General features: G+C 40.8%; 1 protein-coding gene across 1 annotated transcript; it reads right to left on the bottom strand.

The window, feature by feature from the left end:
* Window positions 534-5,279, bottom strand: LOC107608435. Its single transcript, XM_016310232.1, has 4 exons — window positions 4,907-5,279; window positions 4,404-4,779; window positions 3,312-3,920; window positions 534-1,002 (listed from the first exon to the last, which is right to left on the bottom strand). Exons 1-4 carry the CDS (start codon window positions 5,277-5,279, stop codon window positions 534-536), a joined length of 1,827 nt encoding a protein of 608 aa, XP_016165718.1.

Raw genomic sequence — 18,748 nt, 5'->3', positions numbered from 1 at the left:
AAATACTCCATGCGGTGGATATCGTGCAAGATGTCTCGGAATAAATCCGGAAGAGACCGGAGGACCGATAAAGGAGTCGATGAGATTGGTAGACTTGATGGTGGTGCTACGTGTGCCTTCCTCTTCGAGGGTATCTTATCTGAGGATCTATCCAATTCTTCCCTCGGAATGAACTTGTTGCCTCTTGGAAACTCTAACATGATGTCCATTGATTACCTCTCTACCCCCACTGCGTTTGTTAAACGCATCACCATCGACGGAAATGGAATGTTGATATTTTTCTTCTCAACCAATTTCCAAATCGATTTGCGCAACAAAGGTACAATGGCTATATGCTTCCCTTCCATAATAGCCCAAAGTAGCAAAGCAGTTCTAAATCTAACATGGGTAGTGTGGGTGCTGGGGATGATGTAGTCCGCCACAATCTGATGCCATATACGAGCTTCGGCATTCAAATCAGAGTATGCAATACTAGTGGGAACAGAATTTCTCCCTTTGTTATACTCCCAAGATGCATCAGGATGGCCTATTCTCTAAAGAATGGGAGTCAGAGATATTCTTCCTTTGAATATATCCACTTTTATCTTGAAGTAATCATCTTTCTCAAGCGGTATGTGGGGGATGTTTAGAATAGCTTCTAGAGCTTGATTGGACGTATCCAACATCTTTCCCCAGAGGAATACTGACTTTGCTTCCCAAGCTTGGTAGTTCGCATAGAATTTCCGCACCATAGTTTCATTGACTTCAATGGGTTCTTGCTCGAGAAATTTCCAATGAAGCGAGGCAATTCTTTGATGAATAGTTGCCTTGTACTGGCTTGGAACCTTCAACGACCGCTCCCAATAGATTTTACGCTTCTCAATAGCCTCGTATTTAGAGTCAGCTCTTCGGTTAACCAAGGTATTCGGTTTATCACCTCGGTGATGCCACCAAATATCATGAGTATGAGTGGTAGTTTGCTCAACCAGTGAAGTAACCGGTGCCTTACCCTTCTTTCGCATCCTGAAAATAAAATAAAAGATTTTTGAGATCATAGGGCAACAATAATATAAAATCACTGAGGAAGCACTAACAAGGTTAAAAGAAGCTTTTAAAATAGTGTGGTTTATAAAAACACAGTGTGTATATTCCAATAAAGTGCGCGGTTGGAACACACACACTGGCCGGATACAACAGCAACCACACAGTTTACTGGACAAAGCTCACTGCTTCTCAAATAAGTGCTTAAGTTGCAAGGCTAAAGCATGGACATAAAAGCAACTTCAAGCTCGCACCAATTGATTCATTAACACGCTTTGAATGTATTGGTCATTGAGGTTGTTAGCAAGAAATTTCATTAGCAAAAGAGTGTACAACAACAATAACCATTCACTCAAAGTGAAGTGCTAATTGCTCATCCTCAAGAAGTGGTAACCACATGTGCAATGTTCTAAGTTAAGGCCAAAAGATGTTTGATCAAGATATCATCTAAAGTTGAACAATTGTAAAGTGATTACCGAATCAAAATTTCGAGATGAACAATGATAATTGAGTTTCTCATAACATAATGCATTTGTAACCAAAATTTCACATCAACAAACAAGGAAATGCATTGGGAAATTTACTTAACTACCATCAAAATTGAAGTTGCACAATTCCTATAATATGCCTAACAAGAGATAAATTGAACACATATGATGGCCATGTCATATGAATCAAACAAAATGTTCATTGAGGCATTTAATCAAACATGTGGTATGCAATGTGCAAGCTTATCACAATTGATACTCAAATTCAATCATAATCAACCCATAATCAAATATCAACACTTGCAATACACAAAAGAACAGAGGAAGCAATAAATTTAGTCTAAGCAACATGAAAAGAAAATCAAAACAATTGCAAAAATCAACAAAAAAGGAAGATAAGAACCTGAAAATTGAAGATTGAAACAAACAAGAAATGAGGAAGAAACAATGGCACTTCTTATAGCTACTGCGAGTTTGAGGCGGTTGGGTTCGCCGGCAAAAAAATGCCGGAGAGGGAGAACTCACCGGTGGTGAAGAGAGAAAAGAGAAGGAAAAGAAAGTAAGAAAAGAAAAGAGAAGAGAAAAGAGAAATGAGAGAGAGAGGCGGCGGTGGCCAACGGTAGGGTCGCCTGGAACTGGGCAAAGGTTGAGAGGAGCAGAAGCAGTGAGAAGAAGAAAAAAATGAAACTGCTGCTCAACAGGGTAGGTTGCCCTGTTGACGCCCAAAACGAGTCGTGTGTGGGTGCACAGAGGCCTGTGCATCCGCACAGAAAGCAGAAATTAGAAGGATTGCGAATGCACATAGCATGCAATCGCTGCGACCAGAGGGGGTGTATAAGCGTGTGCGGACGCACAGCAGGGAGCCCACGCACAGAGGTCGCAAGATAGAAGGGTGTGTGCGTATGCATAAGCTGGTGCGTACGCACAAGACACGAAAAGGAGAGGGATGCAGGCGCACAGATCATGCGATTGCTCCCACCAGAGGGGTTGCAACAATGTGTGCGGCCGCACAAGGGCATGCTCTCGGACAGAAAGCTTCTCCTTTTTTTTTTAGAAATGCTTGAGGTACAGAGTCGTGTGTCAGTGCGCACCCAGGTCCGTGCGCACGCACAAGGACAAAGATAGGGGGTTCTTCACGTGCACAGCTTAAGCTTATGCTCCCACCAGAGGGGCTATCAATTGGTGTGCAGACGCACACATCTGTGTAGCCGCACAAGAAGCGCGATAAAGGGACTGCATGCGTACGCACAAGGCAATGCGCATGCACAGGGCATCAAAAATAGGGCAGTGCTCATGCACAGGCAGTGCTGGCGCTGCGACCAGAGGGTGCTGCAACGAGTGTTTGGGCGCACAAGGGTGTGCGCTCGCACAGATGATGGAAAATGCAATTTTGTGCGCGTGCACAGGGTGGTGCGCACGCACAGGTGTGCTGTTTCACAAAAATTTTTCTTTTCAAAACTAAAGTTCCCTCCTATAGCATAGCAGCATAGCAACATACCAACCCCAAATCATACAAACAAGCATAAATTCATGATCCACAAGCAATCCAACTTATTCAATCTAAAAATACCAAATCAAAACTAATCTAATTATCATACCACAAGAAAGCAACTAATTTAAAAAGCTATATACAAAAAGATAAAGTTGGAACAATGTTACCATGGTGGGGTGTCTCCCACCAAACACTTTGGTTTAGAGTCCTAAGTTGGACTTTGCATGGCTTCATTGGTCACTTGAAACTTCTCCAAGGAGGAAAATCTCCAACTCCTTGGCATTCTTGGGTTGAGTGTGATAGAGTTTCACCTTATGACCATTGATTTTAAACTTGATCCCATTGATAGGTGAATCACTTCCACCACTCCATAAGGCTTGACATCCACCACCTTGAATGGACCGTCCCATCTAGATCTCAACTTTCTGGGCATCAATTGCAACCTCGAATTGTACACAAGCACTTCATCACCTATCTTAAAACTCTTCCTCCTGATATTTTGGTCATGGAATGTCTTGGCTTTCTCCTTGTAAAACTGAGCATTCTCATATGCTTCTAGCCTAAGACACTCTAATTCCTCCAATTGGAGCTTACGTTCTATTTCTGCTCCCTTTAAATCTGGATTGCAATTCTTCACCGCCCAATAGGCTCTATGTTGGATTTCAAGAGGAAGATGACAAGGCTTCTCAAAAACAATAGGAAAGGGACTCATCCCGATTGGGGTTTTGTAAGCGGTCCTATATGCCCATAGTGCATCTCCCAATCTGGAACTCCAATCCTTTCTTTGTGGATTAACCACTTTCTCCAAGATCCTCTTGATCTCCCTGTTGGACACTTCTGCTTGCCCATTGGTTTGAGGATGATAGGCTGTGGAGACCTTGTGGATGACCCCGTACTTTTTCATCAATGCCTCAATTTTCCTGTTGCAAAAATGGGTTCCTTGGTCGCTCACGATTACTCGTGGTGACCCAAATCTACAAATAATGTTATTTTTCAAGAACGAAGCAATGGTATTGGTGTCATCACAACGAGTAGGAATTGCTTCCACCCATTTCGAGACGTAATCTACTGCTAACAAGATATAAACAAACCCATTGGAATTTGGAAATGGCCCCATGAAATCTATGCCCCAAACATCAAAAGTCTCACAAAAAATCATCGGTTGTTGGGATATTTCATCCCTCTGTGAGGTATTTCCAGATTTCTGGCACTGATGACAAGATTTGCAAAATTGATTGGCATCCCTAAATAAAGTAGGCCACCAGAATCCACAGTCTAGAACCTTCCTTGCTGTTCTCTGTGGGTCGAAATGACCCCCACTCTCAGATGAGTGGCAAAATTGAAGGAAAGATTGAAACTCAGATTCTGGCACACACTTTCTAATCACTTGGTCAGCCTCACACCTCCACAGATGTGGATCATCCCAAAGATAATACTTAGCATCGCTTCTCAATTTATCTTTTTGGTGCTTTGAAAATTGTGGGGGAAAAATGCGGGCGACCAAGTAATTAGCAATCGGGGCAATCCAAGGGGTGCTTTGGGATATTGCTTGCAAGGTATCGAAGGAAAATGAGTCATTGATAGGAGTGGGATCCAAAGCTAAATGTTGAAACCGACTCAAATGGTCTGCTACCAAATTTTGGGACCCACTTCTATCTCTGATCTCCAAGTCAAATTCTTGCAAGAGTAATATCCACCTAATGAGCCTAGGCTTTGGCTCTTTCTTTTTTAGCAAATATTTCAAGGCGGCATGGTCCGAATACACCACTACCTTGGAGCCTAGCAAATAAGGTTGAAACTTATCTAACGCAAAAAATGGCTAAGAGCTCTTTTTCGGTAGTGGTGTAATTCGACTGGGCCGAATCTAAGGTCTTTGAAGCATAGGCTATAGTGTAAGGAGCTTTACCATCGTGTTGTGCTAGCGCGGCACCTACGACGTGATTCGAGGTATCACACATGATCTCGATAGGTTGATCCCAATCTGAGCCTCGCACAATAGCAGCTGTAGTCAAAGCTTCCTTCAACTTGTGAAAAGCCTTTTTGCAATCCTCATCAAAATTGAATTCCACATACTTTTGAAGTAAGCGGGAAAGGGGTAGGGCGACTTGGCTAAAATTCTTGATGAACCTGCGATAAAAACCTGCGTGGCCAAGAAAGGAACGAATCTTCCTCACCGAGGAGGAGTAAGGTAAACTCGAAATGACATCAATCTTAGCCGGGTCTACGAAAATTCCGTCTTTAGATACAATATGACCTAACACTATACCCTGTTTCACCATAAAGTGGCATTTTTCAAAGTTCAATACAAGGTTAGTGTTGGTGCATCTTTCTAGTACCCGAGCTAAGTTTCCCAAACAAGCATCAAAGGAGTTACCATAAACACTGAAGTCGTCTATGAAGACTGATAAACCACTATTTCATGGCTTATCTTGTGCTCATTTGAGTGGTTTTTATCAACCCTTTGCTTACTTATTCATATGATTTGCATGATTTTACAATTCCTTCCTAGTTTTGTTCTATGGTTGAAAACTTGCTTCCTAGAAGTCTTTAATTTGTGTATTTTAATCCTCCTTTATACCATTCGATGCCGTGATCCGTGTGTTAAGTGTTTCAGGATTTATAGGGCAAGAATGACATAGAGAATGGAGAGGAAGCTTACAAAAATAGAAGGAACACAAGAAACTAAGGAGATAACCAGCGAGCATCGACGCGCACGCATGGCTCACGCATGCGAGCGATATGGAGAAATTTGCAGCGATGCGTGCGCATGCCTGACGCGTACGCGTGACAAGAAAAATCGTAAAACGACGCGCATGCGTGACCTACGCGTATGCGTGACATGCGCGACCTGCAGAAAATTTAGAAAATGCTGGGGGCGATTTTGGGCCGAGTTTTGACCCAATTTCTGGCCCAGAAACACATACTAGAGCCAGGGAACATGCAGAGACTCAAGACACATTCTCATTAGCATAGTTTTTAGTTTTTAGATCTGAATCTAGAGAGAAAATTACTCTTCCTCTAGGTTTTCTTTACATTCATAGATTTCTAGTTTTATGCTTTTGCTTCTGGATATTGAGAGAGTTATCACCTCCATTGAAGTTACTATTCTAGTTTGTTTTCTTATTCCTTTACTCTTATTGATTACTTTATGTTGCATTTTGGATTTATTAATATAGAGAATTACTGTTATCTTTAATTAATTTTAATCTTTATTTTATTTAAATTATCATGTCTCTTTTCTATTCCCTACTCCCAACAACGAAGATGGTATCCATGTTGGAGTAGACTCCCAACTTGACATGGGAGTTGATTAAGAGGAGACACTTGAGTTGGAATGCTCAAGTGATTAGTTAAATTGGAAGTTGTTGGCTAATTCTCTATTTACTAACGCTAGTCCTTCCCAAGGGAGAGGACTAGGATTTGCGAATAAGAGTTAGCTCAATCACTTGACTTTCCTTTATTTACTAAGGGTTAACTAAGTGAAAATAATAACCTCTTTATACTACACTTGAGAGAATTCCAACAAGGATAGAACTTCCAATTAATCATTCCCCCCGTCAAGGCTTTTTTATTTTGAATAATATAAATCTCTTTTAATTTTCATTGCACTAAATTACAATTATTTATTTTTCTGTCATTCAACTCTCAAAATTTCATAGAAAAATCCTAATTAATAAATTAGCACCCTTTTGTCAACTCATTGGGAGACGACCTAGGACAAATACTCCTAGTATTTTTATTCTAATTTTTGTGACAACCTTTCTAAATTGATGAGCGAATTTTTGCTGGTTAAGAACTATACTCGCAACGTAATTCCATATTGATTTTTTAATCGACCGTCTTCCGCCACGTATCAGTTTTTGGCGCCGTTGCCAGGGAGTTGCAATTGTGTGCTGAATTATTAATTGGTGTACATATTTTTAATTTTTGGATATTTTTATTTTGTTTTATTACCATGAGCTATATTTTCTCTCATTGAATGACGCGTTCACTGCCTGATCCGAGCTTAGCTGCATTTGATCCTGAAATTGAAAGAACTATTTCACGTATTAGGCAAGCTCGGCGTCTGTTAGCCTCTGAGGGTGGTGAAGTGATTGTTATCTATTTACCAGTCTTATCTGAGGGCGAATCTGAACCGCCATCTGAGGGAGAAACAAGCTCCTCTACTACTGATTCAGTTGATTCACGTGCAGACAATATAGCAGCACCTAGGAGGATTACTCTCCAGGAAGCTAGAGCCCCAGATTTTACACTGCAACCGTATCAAGTGCGTTATCCAAATTTGGCTACAGATTTTGAACTGAGGACTGCACTAATCAACTTGATGCCCAAGTTTCATGGCTTACCTGCTCAGGAGCCTATCAAGCACCTCAGGGATTTTCAGACAACCTGTTCTACTGTTAGGCGTCATGGTGCAAATGAAACTTCTATTCTGCTAACCGCCTTCCCGTTTTCTCTTGAGGGAAAGGTGAGGGAGTGGTACTACTCCCAACCTGAAGCAACTGTTACCAACTGGGATACGCTCCGAAGAGAATTCTTGGAAAAATACTTTCCAACTGAAGTTACAGATAGATTGAGGAATGAGATTTCCTGCATCGTTCAAGGTGAATCGGAGACTCTCTATGAGTACTGGGAGCACTTCAAGAACCTTATGGACGCATGCCCCATCACATGTTTGACAAGTTGGTGTTAATCAGCTACTTCACTCAAGGCATGAAGCCTCGGGATAAGACTACATTGGATGGTACTAGTAATGGTTCTCTGAAAAAGTACAAGACCACAGATGAAGCATGGCAACTGATCAGCGACCTAGCTGAGTCCACTCAGAATCACAGATACAGGAACAACCACTCAAAGGTTGTTGCAGAGGTTTCCTCTAGCAGTGAGACTACTGCTGTTACACAAGCTATATGTGAAATGACCAACCTACTGAAGCAGATGTAGTTGAATCAACAACAACCTCAGCCTCCCCCACCACAACAAAGCCAACAGTTGGTTCCCCAAAGAGTATGCAGAATTTGTGCTGATTATAGTCACTACACTGATGAGTTCCCGCAGTTCCAACAAGAAGACAACACCGTGGAAGCTACTCATAACTTCTATGACCGCCCGAATCAAGGATACAATCAATAAGGTGGCAACTATAACCAAGGGTGGCAGGACAACTCCAACCAGGGCTGGAGAGATAATTTCAACCATGGTTGGAGGGACAACTATAACAGAGGAGGCAGAGACAACCAGGGAAATCAGAGGTGGAATAATAATAACAATCAGCAGAACCAGAATCAACAGAACCATTCCTATCAACAGTAGAATCCGAACCAGCCTTACAGAGCACCTCACCTAAGGTAGTCCCAAGGACCTTAACACAACCAACAACAGGTCCCTCAGATCACTTATCCTCCTCCCTCATCAAATGACGAGATGCTTCGTTCTCTTGCACAAGGACAACAAGACATGCAGACTACACTGAACTCTACTTTAAATGGTCTGAATGCCACTCTACAAGCTCTCGTCTCCCGGATAGATTCATTACCTACTTCCACTAACCAGCCTTCAAGCTCCAGTGGAATTCTTTCTCAACCCTTACCTAACCCCAAGGGTGGCATCAATGCCATCACTTTGAGGTCCAGAACCACACTGCAAGAGAGGAATCATGAGGAGCCAAGCCCACACGAACACGCTCTAGTTGAAGACATAATTGAAGTAGAAGATGCTGAAGAGGAAGAGGAAGTACAAGACATGGTTGAAGAAGAAGTAGCTCAACCAAGGAATAGAGCACCAAAGGAAACAGAAGCTGCAAGTGGCGCCATTTCTATTCTATTTCCATACCTTGCAAGGAAGTCCAGGAAGCAGATGGAACTTGATCCCAAAATGGTAGAAATCTTCAAAAAGGTTGAGTAAGTGTCCCCCTTTTTTATGTTATTCAACAGGTACCTAAATATACAAAGTTTCTAAAAGATTTATGCATACATAAAGATAAAATTAATGAATTAGAAACCATTTATTTAGGTAGTTCTATATCTGCTTTAATAGGGGGTATACCTGAAAAATGTAGTGACCCAGGTCCATGCATGGTTAACTGTACCATTGGTGGTGTAATATTTTTTTACTACATGTGTGATTTAGGAGCGTGTGTTAGTATAATGCCATTGTCTATATATGATGCTTTAAGGCTCCCTCCCTTAAAAAGGTTGGCAGCTCATTTTGTGTTAGCAGATAAAAGCATTATTACAGTGGTTGGAATTGCTGAAGATGTGCTGGTAAGCATTAAGGGGCTAACATTTCCCATTGACTTCTATATCTTGGAAATGCCCTCTAATGATTTAGGAAGACCATCATCAATCCTGCTTGGAAGGCCCTTCTTAAAGACTTCAAAGTTCAAGCTGGATGCCTTCTCAGGAACTTACTCCTTTGAGATAGATGGCAGAGTTGTAAGTTTCAGTTTGAATGAAGCTATGAAGCACCCTCCGAAAGATCATTCAATCTTCCAGTGCGACATCATTGATGAAACAGTAGCTGCAGTTCACCAAGAAGAAGTAGAAAATAAGCACATGGAGCAAGGTCCAAGTGTGGGGACACCCTCTGAACACAATGAGGACACCTTGCCATTATCACTAGCCCCAGATGATCCAGAGTCTAGCCATGAGCAGAAATTGGAATTAAAACCCCTTTCACCCCACCTCAAGTATGCTTACCTTGAGGATAATCAGAAGCTCCCAGTTATCATTGCAAGGGAACTCACTTCCCAACAGGAGGAGCAACTGCTTAGTGTGCTGACAAGACACAAGAAAGCAATTGGGTGGAGCTTGACGGATATAGTAGGCATCAGCCCTCAATTTTGTGAGTACATAATATTCTTAGAAGAGGGAACAAGGCCTGTCCGTCAACCCCAAAGAAGATTGAATCCCACCATCTTAGAAGTTGTCAAGAAAGAAGTGACCAGGCTATTTGAAGTAGATATCATTTACCCAATCTCAGATAGTGAATGGGTCAGTCCAGTATAAGTGGTGCCCAAGAAGTCTGGAGTCACAACAGTGAAGAATGAGCATGAAGAGCTCTCAACCAAGCTACTCGCAAGGATCACTACCCCTTGCCATTTATTGATCACATGCTTGATTGCCTGTCAGGTAAATCCCATTACTGCTTTTTAGATGGTTATACAGGCTATTTTCAAATTCATATAGCTCTTGAAGATCAGGAAAAGACTACTTTTACATGTCCCTTTGGAACGTATGCATATAAGAGGATGCATTTTGCCTTGTGTAATGCACCGGCTACTTTCCAAAGATGCATGATGAGTATCTTTTCAGATCTTATTGAAAGCTGTATGGAAGTTTTTATGGATGATTTTAGCGTTTATGGCGATTCCTTTAACCTTTGCTTGGATAGTTTGGCTAGAGGATTAGACAGGTGTGTTAGTTCAAACCTTGTATTGAATTTTTAAAAATGTCATTTTATGGTAAAACAAGGGATTATTCTAGGACATGTTGTCTCTAATACTGGTATTTCTATAGATCCAGCAAAGGTAGATGTCATTTCTAGTTTACCTTATCCTTCCTCTGTGAGGGAAGTCCGTTCGTTCCTTGGTCATGCAGGTTTCTACCGGAGATTTATCAAGGACTTCAGTAAGGTAGCATTGCCTTTATCCAGACTGCTGCAGAAAGATGTTGAGTTTGAGTTCAGTGAGGATTGCATGCAAGCATTTGATAAGCTAAAGATCGCCTTGACTCAAGCTCTGATTTTGAGAGGACCAGACTAGAGCCAGCCTTTTGAGATTATGTGTGATGCCTCCAACCATGCAGTAGGAGTGGCGCTGGCTCAACGCGAAGGTAAGGATCCTTTCATAATTGCTTATGCTTCTAAGACCTTAGACGCTGCTCAGTCTAATTACACCACCACTGAAAAAGAGCTTCTGGCTATTGTTTTTGATCTGGATAAATTCCGATCCTATTTACTTGGTACTAAGGTGGTAGTGTACTCAGACCCTGCATCTCTAAAATATTTATTGGCTAAAAAAGAGTCCAAACCAAGGTTGATACGTTGGATACTGTTGCTGCAAGAATTTGATTTAGAAATTAAGGATAGGAGTGGTAACCAGAATTTAGTGGCAGACCACTTGAGTCGCCTTCAGCACATTAAGGATGACTCCACTCCTATCAATGATGCTTTTCCATTTGATAGCTTGCATGCAGTATCTGAAGTAGTTCCTTGGTATGCACCTGTAGCTAATTATTTAGTTAGCCATACTTTCCCTCCTAATTTTACTAAGCATCAAAGAGACAAGCTGAAAAGCAAGTCCAAATATTATATATGGGATGACCCATATTTATGGAGGTGTGGTGCTGACCAGGTAATTAGAAGATGTGTGCCCCAATAAGAATTCCAGTCCATTTTAGAGGCCTGCCACTCTTCTGAGAGTGGAGGACATTTTGGCCCTCAAAGAACAGCTAGAAAAATTCTAGACTGTAGATTCTGGTGGCCTACTCTTTTTAAAGATACTGCTGCCTTTTGTAAATCTCGTTTTCCATGCCAAAGGTTTGGTAATATATCTAAGAAGGATGAGATGCCCCAACAGATTATGCTATTATGTGAAATTTTTTATGTTTGGGGCATTGACTTCATGGGTCCATTTCCAAACTCTAGTGGTTACCTTTATATACTGTTAGCTGTAGATTATGTTTCTAAATGGGTGGAAGCAATTCCTACCCGTACTGATGATGCTAAAACTGTTGTTTCCTTTGTTATAAACCATATTATCTGTCGCTTTGGATCACCACGAGCAATCGTGAGTGATCAAGGCACTCACTTCTATAACAGGAGATTAACAAGACTACTGAAGAAGCATGGGATAGTTCACAAAGTGGCAACAGCATACCATCCCCAGACCAATGGGCAAGAAGAGGTATCTAACAGAGAAATAAAGTGTATTCTAGAGAAGATAGTAAAGCCTCATAGGAAGGACTGGAGCACCAGACTTGTTGATGCGCTCTGGGCATATCGGACAGCGTACAAGACACCCATTGGGATGAGCCCCTTCCGCTTAGTGTACGGAAAGGCTTGCCACCTTCCAGTAGAAGTGGAACACAAGGCTTTCTAGGCTATGAAGGAGTGCAACATGGGATTTGAGGAAGCTGGCGCTGAAAGAAAGCTGCAACTAGCAGAATTAGAAAACCTTCGGCTAGAAGCATATGACAACTCCAGGCGATACAAAGAGAAGATGAAGGCTGTGCATGACAGGCACATAAAAAGGAGAGAGTTCTGACCTGGGGAGTTGGTTCTCCTTTATAACTCCAGACTGAGGCTCATGCCAGGCAAGCTGAGATCAAGATGGGAAGGTCCCTACACAGTAGAAAAGGCAGAGCCATACGGAGTCTTTCACCTGCGCCATCCTTCTAGCTCCAAATTCATCAAGGTCAATGGACAATGCCTAAAGCTTTATCATGGTGAGAAGATGAAGGAACACAAAGAGCTAGAGGTCTTCCTCTCGGAGGACCCACTAACCGAAGCAGAATGAGCCTGAAGACCGTCCAACTTAAGGACATAAAAGCAAAGTGCTAGGTGGGAGACAACCCACCATGGTATGGTCATTCCTTTTCAGTCTTAGTTTTATTTTATTTTTATTTTACTCTACTTTATGTTTATTAGTGTCATTCATAACATCTGCATCAGAATCTTCATCTTGCATTCTGCATTCTGCATAAAAAAATACACACGACGAGCGAGCATCGCTGACGCGTACGCATCATAAGTGCATGCGAAACAAAGAAAAACCAAACAGAGAGTTGCGCGGGAGTATGGCCGGAGGCGTGCCTTAGGCACAAACACGCTCACGCATACGCATCGCTGACGCGTATGCATCGCTTGCGAAAACCCCAGCCCACGCGCACTCGTGACCCTACAAATCGGCGTAAACAAGGTTTGGGCAGAGAGTTATGATGGCTTGATGCTGGAATGGTGCTAGGAGCACAAAGAACGTCACGCGTGCGCATCCATGATGGGTACACATCATTTTCCCCTCTAGACCATCCACGCGTGTGCGTCCCTCACGTGCACACGTCGGTTGAATTTTTTGCAATAGCCAGACGCGCATGCGTCGGTTGAAATTAACGCGATCCACGCGTACAGGTGGAGCACGCGCACACGTTGCAAGCGACACACAGCCAATCCACCTCAGCGCCTGATTTCAAATCTCCCACCCCCCAATCCTACTTATCTTTCTCTTATCATTCTTTCTTCTTTCTTCTTCCTTCTTTCTTCTTTATTCTTTCTTACTTTCTACTACTTTCTCCCTCCTTCTTCATCTTCTTCATCAAGGTTCTTTTTCTTCTTTCCCTTTTTATTTTTCCATTATTACTTTTATTTATGTTTTCCTCTTCTTTTTCTTTTTACTTTCATTATCTATGTTTTCCTTTTCTTTCTTTTTATTCTTGCATTATTTTACTTAGTGTTAGAAATCTAATTAGGTAATGGTTTTCTTCCATAATTGCTTGTGGATTATTAAAGGAATTGTTTGACAATTAATATTAATTCTTAGGGTTGCTTGCATGTTCAAATTTAATACTTTCAATAACATATTTACCATGCATACAAAGTGTTTGTGAAAAAGTCCGTATGGCATTGTATAATTTTAATCATTCTATCCTTATACTCTAATGCATGTTTTTCACAAAATCCCTTAAATATTTTATTAATTCAATATAATTGTCAATACAAGCGTGATTGTTAGTTTGTTACATTTGATAATCAAATTGGGCAATTAATGCTTGATCTATGCTACTCATGCATTTGCCGGCATGCTAATAAACATCTTGCATCTACTGGCCATAACATGCACTTGCTATATTTCCAGTGATGAACTGATCACATGTAGTCGTGACCATGGGTTAACGTCATCCTTCTTTACCTTGGCATTGATTATCACTTGTACCGTCCTCTTCCTTGCTTTAACCCTTAGCTTCACATGTTACTTTCCTTTTCCCTTTTCAGGATGGCCACCAAGAAGGGTAAAGAGAAAGCTACTCCCAAACCATCGGCAAGGAAAGGAACAAAAAGAGCACTAGCTGCGGAACCATCCTCAACAGCAGTCAAACAAACAACAAAGAGGATCAAGAGAATCATTAATGTCAATGAAACAGAGAAAGCCTTTCCAGCAAGGGACACTGTACGGTTCACTAACCGCTATAGTGAGCAGATGTTCCCCATCCTGGCTGAGCGGAACTATAACAATGAGCATCTTCTCATCCTCCCGACCTACATTGTTGATTTCGTAGAGGCACGGATTGAGCGTAGACAATGGGGATTCTTACAGAGACAACCACAGCAGATTAATCTCTCATGGGTAGTTAAATTCTACTCCAATTTTTACATGCCAATCCTGCAGTTTGATGACATGTCACCATGTCATGTTTTTCTATGCTTTTTCATACAAGAAATTTATGATTTATGCTTAAATATTGAATGTTTTTGTACTTAATTGGTATATTTCTTTGATCTTTTAATTTTATAAACCTTGTAGGAAATAAGAAGAAAAAGAAGCAAAGAAGCACAAAATAAGCTAAAAAGGAGAAAAAAAAAAGAGAGCTTTGGGGCACACTTTGAAATTGGAGCACACTTTGGAGCCTTAGGCCACGATTTTAAAAGCGTGGCCCATGACCAAATTAAAGAAGATTGAAAATCAGCACACAAAGCTTGGTTCATGCCAAGAGCCTAGCTTTATTGTGATACAATTTCAACTTGGAAGCAAGAATTTTCACTAAGTTAAGCTTGGGCGCTCACAGCATGACCATGCCTCCTTCAAAGGGCTATAACTTAAGCTACAGATGTCCGATTGATATGCTTCTAGTTGTGTTAGAAAGATGACATTCAGGGCTTTCCAACGATATATGGCAATCCATATTTGACATGAAATTAAGGCACGAGTGAAAGGCATCTTTAAGGACCAAAAACAAGCAAAAATAAACCAAAGTGCAACCACTAAGATTCGAAGGGGGAGACACAAGGAAACCAAGGAAGTAGCGCTCTTGTGGAGGAGCTCAACGTTTGCGCCAATGTTTGCCTCAAACGTGAGGTCAAACGTTGGCTAAGGAATACCCTGGGAGTAACTCAACGTTTGCGCCAACGTTTGCCTCAAACGTGAGGTCAAACGTTGGCTTAAGAACACCCTGGAGGAGGAGCCACGTTTGCACCAACTTTTGACTCAAACGTGAGGTCAAACGTTGGCTGAGGATTGCCTTGGGGAGGATCATGTTTGAGCTCACATTTGACCTCAAACGTGAGTGACAGCAACTACCCGTTCTGCATGATGCCATTACACGAAGACGTTTGAGTCAACGTTTGCCTCAAACGTTGACTCAAACGTGAATGATCCCAAAGTCTATAGTGCAAACGGATTTCTTCTCAAGACCAAGAGCAATCAACAGAGGCTATCTTCAACTCAATTCCATCAAGGCCATCCGGATCCATTCTTCCTCAAATCCAAAGCAAGCTAAGCCCATTACCATCACTCAAAGGCACAAGAGATAGTTAAAATAGGAATTTCATTTAATTGTAATTTGTATTCAATTTCACTTTCATTTTTATTTTCACTTTGTAAAGCCTATATAAAGGCATCAATTCCATTTCATTAGCAGCGGGCTCTATTAGGGAGTAGTAGGAGTGGGATTTGAAAGCTCTCTCTTAGTTTTCATTTTTGTTTTGAATCTTGGGTTGAGAATTGAAGAAATTCTGTTTCAATCTCACCTTGAGAATTCTCTCTGTTTGCTTGTCTGCATAATTTCAGTGAATTGTGATTTGAATCAAAGCTCTCTTTACTGCTTTCATCTCTATTTCTTCTTCAATCTGTTTGCTGTTGGATCAAGGAAGGGATTGAGATCTAGACTTGTTTTCTAGTCTCATTGAGCTCCTGAGATCTTCAACCTCTCATTTAGATTTTACAATTGAGCCAAGCTGCTTTCTGTTTTGATTTTTCAAGTGATTTTCCAAATTTGTTTGAATCTGCTGCATCTTTTACTTCTCTCTTTGATTGCTATTTACACTTCCTTGTTTAATTTCTTGAATTCCAGCTCCTAAAATCCTTTTATTCTTCCTGCAATTTAGATTTCCAGTTGCTTGAATTATTGCTTCCTTTAATTTCCCGTACCCAGCCCCCTTTACATTCACTGCAATTTACATTTCTTTTCATTTAAGATTCTGTCAATTTACATTTCTTGCTCTTTAAGATTTTGCTCATTTACTTTCTGCAACTTTTAATTCACTGCCAATTACTTTCTGTTGGCTACATTCCATCAAATTTCACTTCAATGTTAGCTTGACTAAACTAATCACCCACTAAAGTTGCTTGATCCATCAATCCTCATGGGATCGATCTCACTCTAAGTGAGTTTTACTACTTGATGCGACCCGGTATACTTGTCAGTGAGTTTAGGTGTTAGAATTCCGGTTCCAACCCATCACAGTCTGTCTATGTCCGTCAGAAGCAAGTCCCCAGAACTGAAGAGGCCATTCAGCGAGCTTTAGATCTTCCCCCTGCTCCAGATGGATTGGACGCATTCCAAGAAGCCTTATTCAAACACCAGACATACTAATTTGACTGGGACACCGTCCTCAGAGTTATAGCACAACCTGGCAGTAATTGGATCTATGGATACCATCGATCCCGACCTAAGGGCATATTGGCTTCAGCACTTACTTTGGAGGCTCGAGTATGGGCACAGATTATGTCCCATTACGTCTTTCCAAGCACTCACGAGTCCTCCTTCACTACAGATATGGCTGTTCTCCTCTGGTTTATCCTTACAGATCAGCCTCTCAATTTACCAAGACACCTTCGACATGCCATGGGACACGTACAGATCGCGGGAAACCTACCCTTTCCCGCCTTGGTTTTAGATCTAGTCTCAGTAGCTGGAGTCTCCTACAGAGCTGGGGACACCAAGGCCATTATTCCATGGGTGATCAGTATGTCCCTAACAGGAAGTACATCAGACCCCCAGCAGCCACTACCAGCCGGCCTGCAGAACCGGCCAGAGATACTCCTTCTCCTTCCACATCACAAGCGCCTTCAACAAATCAACTGCTCCTACAGATACTTGAGAGGTTGGATCGGCTTGACCGGCAGGCAAAGCGAAGAGAGCGCTGTAACAAGCGTCGATTTACATACCTCAAGGAGCTAATTGTTGGCAACCAACCACCTGAAGAAGATCCAGACACTCCGGACTCCACTTCATCTACCAGCACAAGGAGCCATGACAATTCTGACTGTGGAGATGCTGCTACCAGCCCCCCTTTGTTCCTGACTGATGGCACTGAGGACGGTGCCAAGCTTTAAGTGTGGGAAGGTTGGTCAGTACCTGACTTCCGGAGGTAATTTCTTTTTCTTAACACTAATAAGTTATTTTTCTTTTGTTAGGATAGGATAAATTGCATAGTAATAAGTGTTTGCATGTATGTTCTATTTGGTTAAAAAATAATAAGTTTCTTTTTAAGACCCTATCTTTAAAAAATTTCACTAATTTAAATCAAAACTTTTGTGTTAAGACTTGTTTGAAGATTGTAAATTGGAATATGGTTTTTGAGCTAAGAATACACAACCTGTGAGATTTGAGCTTAATTACATGGTTACATTATTTAACCATAATATTTTATTCCTGTGTGTTTTCTTCTTTATGATTGTAATTTTTATTTTGTTCCATCCTATATGTCCAATATTTAATGTGTTTATATGCATGCATATGATTGAGGCCATTATTTGATTATTAGCTCACTTATCCCAGATAGCATACCCTTTTCATTTACCTTTGTTAGCCACTTTGAGCCTTTTAATCCCCATTTGTTCTATATTTTACCATATCACTAGCCGTAAGCGGAAAAACAATTAAATACCCCAATTGAATCTTTGGTTAGCTTAAGATAGAGATTGTGTATCAACTAAGTATGGGGAAACTATGGGAACATGGGTTAATAGGAAATGTGTTAAGATAAAATATTAGGAATTTGGGTACCTACTCATGTGAGACCAGAAAAATTAAAAATTCATGTGCATTGATAAGTTGTGTTTACTTTTCTATATATTAAAAAAAAACCAAAAATATTTAATTGAATAAATAAATAAATAAATAAGGGGACAAAAATTACCCCAATGTTAAGCTAATGAAAAGATCAATGCATATGTGATACAATTCAAAGGAAAGGTTGATGCATGAGTATGAGATGATAAAGTGAGAATTTTGGGTAGCTAGGCATAATTTTAGAAGTTATATATAGTATGTGTGTTTATGTGAGAGCTTAGGCTATTCAAAGATACAATTTATAGCTCACTTAACCGTATATATATACCCTCACCTTTACCTTGGCCCCATTACAACCTTGAAAAGACCTCATGATATTTGCATTGGTATATTAAATACTTGTTGATTGGTTAGGTGAAGAACAAAGTTTAGAAAGCATGACTAGAGAAGACTAGAGAGGATTACCCTATACACTTGAGTGGTTAGAGTGCACATATACTATCAGTGAGGGTTCAATGCTTGATTCTATGTTCCCTGCTTTCATCAACTGTCTTCTTACCAGTTTACTTGTCTTTACTGTATCATTTGAATTAGTAGAATTTGATTTATATTTGTCTTGGAGAAGTTGTTTGTTTTCAACCAGATAGGAAGAATCATCTTAGCATATAGTTGCATTCATATATAGGTTGCATTGCATTGCATGAGTTTTACTTTTTCCTACTCATTTATTTTATCTCCTT

Source organism: Arachis ipaensis, chromosome B01 (assembly GCF_000816755.2).
Source record: "Arachis ipaensis cultivar K30076 chromosome B01, Araip1.1, whole genome shotgun sequence".
In the NCBI taxonomy this organism is placed as follows: Eukaryota; Viridiplantae; Streptophyta; class Magnoliopsida; order Fabales; family Fabaceae; genus Arachis; species Arachis ipaensis.
Note: the sequence above shows the minus strand (reverse complement) of the source record. Positions and strands in the feature narration are given on the sequence as shown.

Coding starts and splice junctions, on each gene's coding strand:
- LOC107608435 (XM_016310232.1), bottom strand. CDS start 5,279: ATGGTGAAACAGGGTATAGTGTTAGGTCATATTGTATCTAAAGACGGA. Junction 4,780..4,906: donor CGCGCTAGCACAACACGATG/GTAAAGCTCCTT, acceptor CTTATTTGCTAG/GCTCCAAGGTAGTGGTGTAT. Junction 1,003..3,311: donor TTAAAATCAATGGTCATAAG/GTGAAACTCTAT, acceptor TTTTATTTTCAG/GATGCGAAAGAAGGGTAAGG.